This window comes from Euleptes europaea, chromosome 21, assembly GCF_029931775.1.
Source record: "Euleptes europaea isolate rEulEur1 chromosome 21, rEulEur1.hap1, whole genome shotgun sequence".
Lineage (NCBI taxonomy): Eukaryota > Metazoa > Chordata > Lepidosauria > Squamata > Sphaerodactylidae > Euleptes > Euleptes europaea.
In genome coordinates, this window is record NC_079332.1 from 8,462,916 (window position 1) to 8,476,697 (window position 13,782).

The 13,782-nt window shown below is 45.3% G+C and overlaps 1 protein-coding gene across 14 annotated transcripts in view; it reads left to right on the top strand.

Annotated features, from left to right (window-relative positions):
• RBFOX1 (RNA binding fox-1 homolog 1) overlaps positions 1-13,782 on the top strand; it is a 1,240,357-nt gene that overhangs the window by 725,166 nt on the left and 501,409 nt on the right. For 2 of the 14 annotated variants that reach the window (XM_056866497.1, XM_056866496.1), the window contains exon 3: positions 878-1,001. The exons of 11 other annotated variants lie outside the window; for them this stretch is intronic. In XM_056866497.1, the coding sequence (XP_056722475.1) occupies positions 954-1,001 (48 nt within the window). In that variant the 5' untranslated portion in view covers positions 878-953. Of the gene's footprint in view, positions 1-877; positions 1,006-13,782 lie in introns of all 14 variants that reach the window. One more of the 14 variants, XM_056866500.1, reaches the window with a different exon arrangement.

Genomic DNA, 13,782 nt, shown 5'->3' on the forward strand with positions numbered 1-13,782 from the left:
CGTATTCTTAAAGGTAGTATATAAAGCTTGCGGTGCATGTACCGACATATGTCCTTGCCTGCTAATAGAAAGGTGAACCTCTTCACCTGTGCATTGCATTCTCCAAAGCCAACTGAAGCTTGTGTCGGCCAAAAATGGATGTCAACCGACAGAAGCAGTCTCCCTTCCACCAGGGCGGCCAGTGTCCATGTGGGGGCTGGAGGTCTCCTGGAATTACAGCTGCTCTCCAGACTGCAGAGATCAGTTGCCTGGAGCGAATGGATACTTTATAGGGTGGACTTACCTACTAAAGAAGGCATTTTGGGAAGCATGTTTTTGTTTTTGTTTTTTTGCTTCTCTGTGTATCTGGTATAACACGTTCCTTCTGTGCAACATATCAACAGCGGAAGAAATAAACATTTGTAAAACAGCATTGTCAATGCAAATAACAAATTTCGTGGAGGGGGGAAAAATGCACAGCCCTCCTGGCAGCTTGTAAGTTACCAACCCCTCTTGGCTTCTCTTGCAGCCACAGCTCAATAAGGGAAGGGTCCCTTAACTGGAAGGACCCTCCCTTGCCTCAGTTACTGTCCCAGATGGGCTGCAGAGAAGCGCGTGGCCGACTTACCTTTCCAGCTGCCGAGATGGCAGGATTCCAGGGGAGGGGGAAAGCGGGGATTTTCCCTCCCCCCTCCACAGGTCACCCACCAGTTCTCTTTATTTGCTCCTCCCCATCCACAGCGTGCACGTGTGTATGTCCACGTGCCCTCCAAGTCCTCGATAGTCCTCCAATAAGCTCTGCTTTGGAGAACGTGTTGCTAACCCCAGAACAATGTACAGACTTGCCTCTCCCCGCAGCATGTGACTCCCTTCCATCCTTTCTTCTCCCTTTCCCCAGGTTTGCCACCTCCTCATTGCCGCAATTAGCAGGAGGGGGAGAACTAGGGGACCAGAAGAAGGAAGAGGAACGGATTATGGCAGGGACTCCCCTCTACCAGAACCAGCCCCTTTGGATGATATATGTATGTATGTATGCCATTCACACATGCTTCTTTTTGGGGGTCCTGGGCGGGGCGGTGGGGAATGAAGGGATCGTTTTGCAATCCAGCTTGAGTTCGGGTCATGAAAGGAGGCCGTTCTGTGGGTGGGATGAAGCCAAGCAATGCACCGAAGAGCTGCTGAATGTTATTTGGTTGGGGGGCGGGGATTAAATTATAGCGTTGGAATTGATCTAATCTTCTGGGGACAAAAGATTACTTTATTAACAGAGTAGCATGATGAACAGGTTAAGAATTTGCAGTTGTTCTTTTCCAGTTCTCACATGGTGGTGATTTCTTGTGGTTCGTAAAATCATGCCCGTGTTGCAGGGTGCTTGACCTGTGGCACAGCCGCATTTGGAATACCATGTGCAATTCCAGTTGGTCGCTGTATTTCCAAAGAGGATATTGCAGTGATAGAAAAAAGGGTAGCCAAAATGGTTAATAAAATGACCCTTGGTGCAGAGGATATAGATGGAGATAACTTTTTTCCTTGTTGTATAACATTACAATTTGTCAGCAAACAATAAAGTTGGCAGGCAGCAGATTCAGGCCAGGAAAAATACAAGCAGGTCCCCGGCATCATAATTAGTATGAGGGATCTCAGTGAATTTAGTAAGGGATGCTAGTTTCAATGTCTTTAAAAGGGAATTCGACAAATTTGTTGATCATAGTTACAGCAACTGGTGATTAGCCTCGATGCAGGTTCTGGATAGGTGGCATACACATTTTTTGAATAAGTAAATGATGACCAAGTGGAACCTCCATGTTTGGAGGTAGTGTACACTTGGATGCCCAGTTTTGAGGGGCAATAGCAGAGGGAGCCTTTGGCCTCTGTTGCTGTACTTAGGGTTGCCAGGTCCCTCTTCGCCACTGGTGGGAGGTTTTTGGAGCGGAGCCTGAGGAGGGCGGGGTTTCAATGCCATAGAGTCCAATTGCCAAAGCGGCCATTTTCTCCAGGGGAACTGAATCTCTATCAGCTGGAAAAAGAAGAAGAGTTGGTTTTTATATCCCGACTTTCTCTACCACTTAGGGAAGAATCAAACCGGCTGACAATCACCTTCCCTTCCCCTCCCCACAACAGACACCCTGCAAGGTAGGTGAGGCTGAGAGAGCTGTGACTAGCCCAAGGTCACCCAGCTGGCTTCATGTGGAGGAGTGGGGAAACAAATCCAGTTCACCAGATTAGCCTCCGCCGCTCATGTGGAGGAGGAGGGAATCAAACCCAGTTCTCCCGATCAGAGTCTACCGCTCGAAACCACCACTCCTAACCCCTACACCACGCTGGAGATCAGTTGTGATAGCAGGAGATCTCCAGCTAGTACCTGGAGGTTGGCAACCCTAGCTGTACGCCTTGGTCTTCCAGGCCATTTGGTTGGCCATGGCAGGAAACAGGACGCGACGTCAGATGGACCATTTAATATCTGAGAACTGAACCAGGACACGGAGATTGAACCTTGAGGGTTTAATCCTGGCAGTGAATGGTTCCATGTGCCCCCCACTTCACATTCAGCGCGATTCAGCGCGACGTTCCAGCCCTGCTAAGCAGAAGCCTAGAAAGCAACCTTTCGAGAGAGTCTTTCCTAAGCGCCCAGACACGTCTGCCGTTATCTCCGCATTCCACCCTGCCAAACATTTAAAGGTTTGCCCCTCATTAACTCTGATACCGTATTTGTTTCCAAACTTGTAAATACCTGCAGTGTTTTCTTCTGAACCCGGAAAAGCTATTGAGCTTTCAGGAACTTTGGGCTGTGAAAACAGAAGTGCGGGAGGTGGGTAATTGATTTCCTTGATGGTTTAATTAATTCCGGGGTACAGGAGTATCGACTGGCTGCTAGTTCCTTGCCTGTTCTTTTCGCTTTTTCTTTCCCCCACTCCCGGAGTTTGCAGCAATACCTCAAAGGTATTTAAAGTCTACCTGTTGAGGGATCTTGACTGTTTGAAGCAGGGCCTGTTCTTTTTTTCTGAAGATTTTCTTTTCTTTTTTAGAAGTCTCTGCAGCATCTTCTTCACCTTTTAAATACGAAACTCTAGGTGTGGCTTATAGTTCTCTGTGAAGAAGGATCCAATAATACATTTGCATTTATTCGTGTGACGTACTTTTAGGCTGCCCTTTCTATTTGTAAAAAAGCTACTTTTTACTAGAAGTTAAAAGTAGGAGTCAAGCAAAACTGCCAACAGCATCCAGAATTTTTTTTAAAAAGGAACCCAAATGTCCATTATTGTATCAAGAGCCTTGCCGCCCCCACCCCTTTGGCTAGCGGCCCTTCCCCTCCCGTGCGCTTAAACGGTTCTCCATGTTGAAGGGCAGGCAGCAGAATCAGCGCCCGGCAAACAGAACTGGACGTAGTTAATTCGGCTGGGCTCGCGCAGCTGCCCAGATCAATCCCAGAAACATAATGATGGGGGAGTAATGATTTTCTCGTTTCCCAAATGACTCCCTCTGACTCCAGTTGCTCGATTCGGTGCTCATGGACTCAACATTGCTTTCTAAAAATGCTATTATTCCCCCCCCTTCCCTCTCTTTCTCATTTCTGTTAACACTTAGTTTGGAAGTGGATTCTTTCCCTGTAGAGCTGCAGTATCAGAAATGCACAAATGCAGACTCACAGACGCCTTGCTTTCCTCTATCACCTACCCTTGAACCAATAGAGTTGCCAGGTCCCTCTTCACCACCGGCAGGAGGTTTTTGGGGCGGAGCCTGAGGAGGGCGAGGTTTGGGGAGGGACTTCAATGCCTTAGAGTCCAATGGCCAAAGTGTCCATTTTCTCCAGGGCAACTGATGTCTATCGGATGGTGATCAGTTGTAATAGCAGGAGATCTCCAGCCACTTCCTGGAGGTTGTCAACCCCATCAACCAACCATTTTCTGAAAAGGTTGGGATGCTAACTGGTCCACAACACAACACAACACAACGTGGGTTCTTGGAACCCATGACCTCTAACCTGGAAGAGCTTCCACCAGGGAAGGATGCCGTTCCTTAATGATACGATCAACAGCATGTTTATTTGGGAGTTCCTAGTTCTGGTTTTGTGCCGGAAGTGACGAACAACATAGGCAAACGTGTCCCCCCCCAAAAAATGCTCTCACCAGGTAGAAAAATGACTGAAAGAGCCTCAAAATAAGATTAAAAAAAATCAGTGTCTAATTATTTCACCCACCTATCCCAAAAGAAAAGAAACCTCTGAAATAATTCTGTTTTTAAAGGGGTTTATCAGGAAGTGTTCACTTGTATGGAAATAGTAGCCATAATTTCCTTCTGCCGAATCCTGAAAAAGATGAATTTCAGTCCCTTAATGGAATTAAACCCACCAGGAATGAAACCAATATAAAGATTTATCAAAGGTCAGAAAAAGAAAACCGTGCTTTTAAAATATCAGGAGCCTGGCATGTTCGTATGTGGTAGGCTTGTGAAATATTTATTAAAGAATAATTTGTCAAATAATGAGTATAGCTCTCCTTTCGAGGTATACAAACCACATACTATATTGCTCCTTGATCCAATTAAATATTGAAGATGGTGCGTTTGTGTGTGTGTTTCTCTAGGATTGTCTATTGATGGCCAATACTCTAAGTGGACCACAGCTACCGTCCAACCAAGTTATATATAATTTTCTTTAAAACCCGCAAGGCTGCAGTTTTCTTGACGGTTACTTTGAGAAAGTGGCTTTCAATGTTGTAAAAACTCAAGACACATTAGAAAGCTAAATATTTGATAAGGGAGTTACACTTTTTTATATGTAAAAAAAACGAGAAAGAAAATAGAGTATGCCGCTCATAAATTTAACATGCTAAAGTGCCCAACGAGAAGACAAGCAGAATGGTTTTGAACTAAGTCCTTGTACCTTGTCACTAAAAAGAAAATGTAATGATCCTCATAGTGGAAATCTTCAATGTATCATTACCTGGCTGAGGTGGGATGGTTAATGAGTCTCTCCCGGAGGAGGGGAAAGACCATCCTGTGTTCTATTTTAGATGCTGGGAAACGGGGTTAAGAGGGTGGCGGTGGGGGAAAAGAAGTGAACTTTAGATGTTAGTGAAAATTCATTAAATATATATGCGTACTACTGTGTCTAATAGATGTATTTCCAGCAACAGGTTTTCTCAAAAACTGGTAGTTCTGAAGCCCCCATCCACAAATTTTGACTATGAAGCAGCAAAACACATCTAATGAGACATTGCATTCAACTAGGCAAAGGTTTGGCAGTATTGTAGATTAAGCCGAATAATCCTAGGCCCTTGTTGCTACCACAGCCGCCTTGGCCTAAACTTCCTCCTGGACCATCCAGGCTAGCCCGATCTCATCAGATCTTGGAAGCTAAGTGGAGTCGGCCCTGGTTAGTACTCGGATGGGAGATCAGCAAGGAAGTCCAGAGTTTCCACGCAGAGACAAGCAAAGACAAATCAGCTCTGTTCATCTCTCACCCTGAAAACTCTGTGGGGACTCCGTAAGTCATCTATGACTCGATGGCACTTTCTTCTGCCAGAGTTCATCAATTCTCCAGAATTCCTTTGACTGTTCGTTTTCTTCCCACACCACCCTGCTAACACCACACAGCTCTTCCTCATCCCCAAACCTCCACAAAATTGATCTGGAGGTACCATCACTACCGTGGAGAGCCCTCATGCCATCTTTTAATTGCTGAAGGAGTGGTACACATGCGTCACTATTCGTGTTTATTTATTCATTTATTTATATATTTATGTTAGAATAGAATAGAATAGAATAGAATCATAGAGTTGGAAGGGACCACCAGGGTCATCTAGTCCAATCCCCTACACAATGCAGGGAATTCACAACTACCTCCCCCCACACCCCCAGTGACCCCTACTCCATGCCCAGAAGATGGCCAAGATGTCCTCCCTCTCATCATCTGCCTAAGGTTATAGAATCAGCGTTGCTGGCAGATGGCCGTCTAGCCTCTTATAAAACCTCCAGGAAAGGAGAGCTCCCCACCTCCCGAGGAAGCCTGTTCCACTGAGGAACCACTCTGTTAGGAAATTCTTCCCAATATCTAGACGGAAACTCTTTAGATTTAATTTCAGCCCGTTGGTACTGGTCCGACCATGTGTCACATTTTCTCTCTAATGGGTACCCAAAGCAGCTTCAACATTGTTCTCCTCCTTGAATATTGTCCTCACAACAACAACAACCCTGTGAGGTAGAGAGGCTGGAAGAGAAAGTGGCTGGCCCAACATCACCCAGCGAGCTTCTATGCCAGAGTGGGGACTTGATCCTGGAGCAACGCTCTAACCACTATACAGCGCTTGCTCATTTTAAATCTCTGGTCTCTTCTTGTTCACTTCCAGCCTGGTGTTTCATTCTGTCATTCATTTTGTTTGTGTCTTTTCCCTTCCTTTAAAAACAAAGCCCATATTCATTTTATACTTTAGGTATACACATTTGGGATGGAAGTGTTATAGCTAACAGTAAGAAATTGATACAGCATGCCATTTAGAGTTGTGTATTTTCCAATGGGGGAAAAATATATGTTTGAAACAAGGGCATGCAAAGCAAGAAAACAAGAGAACAGCCTTCATCGTGTTAGTTCTGCTTTGGTGCAATGCAGATACAAAGAGAGGGTATTTGATATTGAATCACACAACCCATGAGAAATTAAAATAATAATTAAAAAACAATAAATGTAATAACTGACCGAGGGAACCAGTAAGAGGGGGAAAGTCTTGACATGGAGAAATCTGGTTTTGCTGTAACACCAGATTTCTTCCTGGTGAGAGTTGAACCTCTGTTTCCTGTTCTCATGGCCACCGTCTTGCACAGAGGCTGTACCTCACGCAGATGGTTTCCGTATGAGTCCCTGGTATCTCCAGGGGCTTATCAAGAGTTAAGAGGGGAGTGGACATATTCTTGGAGGAAAGGGGTATTCATGGCTATTAGTTAAAATGGATACTAGTCGTGCTGCATAGCTATTCTCTCTAGTATCAGAAGAGCATGCCTATTATTTTGGGTGTTGTGGAACACAGGCAGGATGGTGCTGCTGCATTTGTCTTGCTTGTGGGCTTCCTGGAGGCACCTGGTTGGCCACTGTGTGAACAGACTGCTGGACTTGATGGGCCTTGGCCTGATCCAGCCGGGCCTTTCTTATGTTCTTAAGAGTTCTTTCATCGCTGAATGAGGTCTCTCTTTCAACACCAAAACAATATTTGGAGCGTGTCTAAGAAAACGGGAACGTAAGAGGAGCCCGTCTGGATCAGACCAGTGGGCCGTTTAGACCAGCATCCTGTGTCACACACCAGTCAACCAGGGCCAAAAGCAGGGCATAGAGTTCGAGGACTTCCCCTGTTGTTGCCTCCGGGAACTGGAGTGTCTTAACAGGGCCATGAAAAGTGATATAATTTGGGATGAAGTAAATTCTTTCCAGTAACACCAAGTGGAGATAGTTAGAATCATAGAATTATAGAGTTGGAAGGGACCTCCAGGGTCATCTAGCCCAACCCCTGCACAATGCAGGAAATTCACAACTACTTTCCCCCCCAATCCCAGTAACCCCTACTACATGCCCAGAAGATGACCAAGATGCCCTCCCTCTCATGATCTGCCTAAGGTTATAGAACCAGCATGGCTGACAGATGGCCATCTAGCCTCTTCTTAAAAACCTCCAGGGAAGGAGAGCCCACCACCTCCCGAGGAAGCCTATTCCACTGAGGAACCGCTCTAATTGTTAGAAAATTCTTCCTAATGTCTAGTCGGAAACTCTTTTGATTTAATTTCAACCCATTGTTTCTGGTACAACCTTCTGGGGCAATAGAAAACAACTCGGCACCCTCCTCTATACGACAGCCCTTCAAGTACTTGAAGATGGTTATCATATCCCCTCTCAGTCTTCTCCTCTTCAGGCCAATCGAGCTTGGGAGAGTTGGGGAGCCAAGTAAAGGGGGCTTGTACTCCGGCACCTCTCCTTCCCCTGGGCGCATGGTGGGAAATCGCGGGGAGGCCTGGCTGCTTCGGAATTGACATGCCAGCTTGCACCGACATGATCATGTTAATCGGTCAGCACCAAGGGAGCACCCAGCAGGCAGGGAGAACAGCAAACTGAATTAGCAAATTCATTTCAAATGTATCCTGGAAGAAATATTGTATGAATAAAAGAAGAGATTCTGGTTTCCCATCTGAGCCGTGAAGTGATGTACATCTTGTTTCATCCTCTCGCTGCTGGCTTTTATATTGTCTCTTTTCTGCTAAGGGAAGGTACATGGCTGCAATTTCTTTCTTGGTTTTAAATCGGTATATCAGCCTCAGTGTCGGGCAACGGGCAGGTTAACCCTGCAAATATTTGCAAGAGTTTAATGCATGCGTATGATCCAATGGTCTCTTTGTGGTTAACATGGAGTTCTTATGTCTTACCTTCTTGAGGGTTGTCAACTTTATTTCTGGGCAGGCTCTTGTGCCTTTTTAACAGTTGCATGGGAGCAATTTTTAAAAATGTCCGTGGTGGAAATGGAGAACAATGCTGATGAACGATCACAGACTTGGCTTTCGCAAGGGAGAAACAAAATCAAAACAGGAACTGAGGACTTGGGTTGACAGATTAGAAATCAGCTCTAATGTGTACAGTGAAGTGTAGCTTCTGTTGTTTTTGTTTTGTTTGTCTTTTGACTTTCTTTCAATGAACTACAGTTGGCCAGATATGGCTCCACCATGCTTGAGATCCAAACAGAGTTGCTTATTCATGAAAATCGGGTATTTAAGGTTTGATCTGTCCAGTTGGTTCCTATGGGGGTTGCTTAGTTGGGAGATCCAGCTGGCTTGGCTGACTCATTTCTGTAAGGTCGAAAAATAGGGAGGAAGCAGTCAGGAAGAGTGGCAAGGGTGGGACAGGTGGTCCATTGGGCAGATGTCCTAGGCTTCACCTTGTTGTAGGCTCCACCTTGAATAGGAATACGCAGCAGCCAGGTTGTGAATACACCTGCTGGTCTCTTCAGCAGCAGCATCCACCAAGAGGCAGGTGAAGATAATACTGGGATTTGCACAGACAGGAGGTGGTATGTGGTTCCAATACTGACACTACCTGTGAAGGGGCAGGTGAGTGAGGAGTGGACCATTGGATGGCATCAGGAAAAGCATGTCAAATTGGATGGCATCAGGAAAAGCATGTCTGAGGAGGGAGTGGGCAGCCCAGTCCACAACATTCTTCTAACTTTATTTGCATTCACATGCGAGAATCGAGCCATTCTCGAAATTATCTGAAGTCTTTCCACCCCATGCACAGTTTCCCCCCAAAAAAGTTCATAATATTTTTGTTATAATTGCTTTCTGTTTGAATTGGAGGTGCTGCGTGTCAAAGTTGCTGATGGTTCGGTGCCGTATTGCCTAAGTTCCTCTAAGGATCCCCGAAACATCAGTTGACCCTAAAACACTGTGGTGGTTACAGATACAACCCTTTGGGCAGCATTAAAAGTCCCACTGAATTCTCATCCTCTTATAAGGGCTTAATTTGCTAATTATTTCATCAATTAATTAAAAGCAAGCCAATCATTCCACACACAAAAACGGTAGCATGCCTGGCCTTCTCTTTGTTGAATCTCTCTCAGCTTCAGGGAAAGTTAAAAAAAAACACACCCTGATATGATTTAAGCATCTCATAGTTGGATGTACAATCCTTTCTTCTTGGAGATGATTTGCAATTGGGGAAGTGGATGGAAATACATCTCCTGACATCCTTATATTAACAGAGCAGGCTTCAAAGAAAGTATTATTAATGATGTAATTAATATAGATAGATACAGTATACATCAAACAGGTCATTACTGTAGAGGTGTGGATGTTGCAATTTGTATTAAAGATTCATTTTGAGCTTGCAGTCAAAGTGATATGAGCTGCCGTGTCTGGAAGCAGTAGAAATACACTCTGTGTGTGTGTGTGTCTTCTCCTACCTTCAGTTTTCTGCAAACCCCCTTCTGGTTATCTCCCCCCCCCCCACCACAATGTTTGCATACTCTGGCTTTTTCTGGCCAGTAGTGGAATGGGTCAGAGCGTAAATCTGAATTCACATCCCTTTTTCTGGATGATCTTTGGAGCCTGAGTCACATTAGCTAAAACCATCCTTTTCTGGTTTTAACCTGTGAGGGGAAAAAAAAAAATCTTACAGGATGCTAAACGGTAGATATCTGCCAAGCTCCCGAGGCCCAGTCATCTGGGAAATCAGAGTTTACTTTAAGCTGGAGATGAAGATTTAATAAAGAGAGGTTACCCTGTTTTTTCCAGCTATGCTGTTCTTCGGGCTACAGGTGATAACAACAGCCAGAGGTGGTTTCAGGCCCACCCCAGCACTTAAGAGGGAAATTATTTTTAGGAAATCTGAGTCACCTTTCAGCCAATTGGATCATACCTTTGGAAACCCCATTTTCAGCTCAGGATGACTCAAAACAGTCGCCTCTTTCTTCCACTATCCTTTGATGGTTGTGCAAGCAGTTATGACTAGCGACATGATGAGCAAAGAGTTCTTCTCCTCTTCCTCACCCTCCTGACCTCCCTTCTTTCTCCAGATCCTTGAGTTTTCCTGTGACTGTGTCTGAGGCGTTGAACATATGAAGCTGACTTCTACTGAATCAGACCTTTGGTCCATCAAAGTCAGTGTTGTCTACTCAGACCAGCAGTGGCTCGCCAGGGTCTCAGGCAGAGGTCTTTATTTATTACATTTCTACCCCGCTCTCCCCAACCCGAAGGTTGGGCTCAGAACGGCTTACACAGTCTAAAACACAATAAAACAATAACCTATTAAAATCGATTAAAATTAGCCCAATAATGCCCCTCAGTGGCGCCAAAACTCCAGAGATAGAAATTTGCAGGAATTAAAATTAATCTAACCACACCCTAAGGTGGTATAGAAGGGGTGGTGCTCAGCAGAGGGCAAAGGGGGGAAAGGACTAGGGAGGCCAGTAATTATAATGAGAACCGTCACTGGCCTCAACTATAAGCCCGGCGAAATAGCTCCGTCTTGCAGGCCTTGCAGAACTCCAGAAGGTCCCTCAGGGCCCTGATCTCACTAGGGAGGCTATTCCACCAGGCAGGGGCCAGGGCCGAAAAAGCCCTGCCCCTGGTCGAGGCCAGCCGGATACTCCTTGGGCCAGGGATCGCCAGCTAGTTGGTTTTACATGAACGTAAGCTTCTCTGGAGAACATACCAGGAGAGGCGGTCCCATAGATACGAAGGTCCCAGACCATGACTGTTACCGCACTAGGTATTCCCAGCGATGTATCAAGAGTTTGAAAATGTGATAAAAAATACTGTTCGCACTTTGTTTGGCCCCTTTCGCTGTGAAGACGTCTTCCAACCATTTTTTAGCCGTGGCATCCAAAAACCCTTTTAAAGCGATGTTTTTTTATAACATTTCCAAACTCTTGATACATCGCTGGAAATACCTAGTGCGGAAACAGCTCATGTAAGGCTTTAAAGGTCATAACCAGCACCTTGAACCTGACCCGATATTCCAGCTGGAGCCAGTGCAGTTGACGGAGCGCTGGCGTAATATGTGCCTGCGGCGAGGTACGAGAGCCTCGCCCAGCAATCTGTACCAGCTGGAGTCTTTGAGTCCGTCTCAGGGGTAGCCCTGTTTGCAATCCTTCTTTAAAAAAAACAAGTGGGCCCATTTTCACTGCTGTAGGATTAACGCCGATTCTTGCCTAGGATTGCGCTGGGTCTGTATTGGAGGCTATTATTCCAACTGTAAAAGATATTTTTTTTGTTAAATGGCAGTGCAGCAGCTTTAGAGAAGGGTCAGAAATGTGGAGCTGTGTATTTATTGATCTAACAGAGGTGTTAGATACACTTGGATGTAACTTATTGCTACGCTGCTTGGGTGACAAAGGTGGAGTGCAGAAGCCACAAATTGCTTTGATAAGTTGATATGAACTCTTTTGGAAGCAAATCCGCATGAGGCTTGAAGCGAGGGGCCCTCTATTTGGGACTAGACAAGAGAAGGGGAAGGGATGCCAGGGTAACCCACCCCCTTTGATTTCCGCTGTCATTATTGTTGTTTCGATTGTGCAGACAAGTCTCCGGAACCTGCCTCATATGCGATTATATCTGATATAATTTTCTTTCGGGTGGGATGTTGGATGTGAAAACTCTTGTGCAGGCTTAGATTAAAAGAATGGATGATTGGCTGAATTAAAGGACAGAAGTCTCAGGAAGAGGCTGTGGCTCGGTGGTAGAGTATCTGCTTTGCATGCGAGAGGTCTCAGATTCGATCCCCGGGCACTCCAATCTTAATGGATCTAGTTGTTGATGATGTGAAATACATTTGCCACCCCACTGAGGGTAATGCACATTGGTTTATAAAACTGCTGTGTGTGACGTGGAGGGGCGGGAATTAAAGCAAAATAAGCAGAGGTGGAACAGGCTTCCTCGCGAGGTGGTAAGCGCTCCTTCCCTGGAGGTTTTTAAGCAGAGGCTAGATGGCCATCTGTCAGCAATGCTCATTCTATGACCTTAGGCAGTTCATGAGAGGGAGGACATCTTGGCCATCTTCTGGACATGGAGTAGGGGTCACTGGGGGTGTGTGGGGGTGGTAGTTGTGAAATTCTGCATTGTGCAGGGGGTTGGACTAGATGACCCTTGTGGGCCCTTCCAACTCTATGATTCTATGAGGTGTTTTGGGAAGGAACGCATGGTGCCTTTCTGTGCACCTTTCCACTGATATCTGAGGGCATGAGGAGGCAAAGCAGAAATAACATGAGATGTTTTGTACGTTCCTAGGAATCCATTTTATGTAAAGCACCTCGATTAGCCATGCTCCTGAATTAGTTGAAAAGAGGTTTTGCTCCTGACATATGCAGTGTAGACCTGAGCTATCCTCGGTGAGGAATATCCGTTTCTCCCTTGTGCACTGGGGTATTCTAGATCTTGAATATTCCCCCCCTCTTAGTACAGTCTTTCACTTTCTAAAAAAGCTGTCTCTGCCCAAGTTTCTTCTTGTATAGTCAGTTGATCTATACAAAAAGATAATGATGCTGCTGCACAACTTTTCTACAACCCAGATGTTTGGGGAAGCTTTCTACAGGTGCTGGGTCTGGAATTTCTCACTGGACAATTTCATATCAAGAATATTTCAGTCACCGGTGATTTAATTTCCTAGTGTGGGATTTGCTGAGGGAAGGATCTGCCTGCAGCCTTGAGAGGGAGGGGGGAAAAAACTTCCTCTCTATTCTTTTGTGCTTTATAAATTATGGGGTAGCCAGATGGATTCTGTGAGAGCCCCATGAAATCAAATAATAGCTTGGCCAGGAGTTTCTAGCATAAAGAGAAAATAGTAAATTATTCATTTTGCTGATAGCAAAAATAAGCATGATAGTCTTCTGGATAGCAGTTATATGGAGCCAGCCAAGGATTCCCACATAATGGGTTGTGGGGGCTACACCATTGGCTTTCTTAGGGGCTACCGGCCTCAAATGTTGTAGGCAAAGCTGCAGAGGGGAACCGGGCACGTGACCGATGAAAGTCAGAGACCGCAGATGGATAAGAACTCAGCAGTATGACTTATCCTAAGAGTTTCAACAAACTTATTTGGAAACCAAATTTCCTTCAAATGCATCCATGTGAGGAGGAGGCTTTGCTGAGTAAGTAGTAGTTTAGTCCTGGGATAAGTAGCATAGAGATGATTCTGAGAAATAAAGACTAAACTGAGAAGTTCTTCTCCTTGCTATTTCAACCCCCGCCCCACATTCCCTTTTCCATTATACTACTTCTTTATGCAAATCAGCTCCATGATTCTTTATTTCTGTTTCCTCGCACCATTTTTTTGAA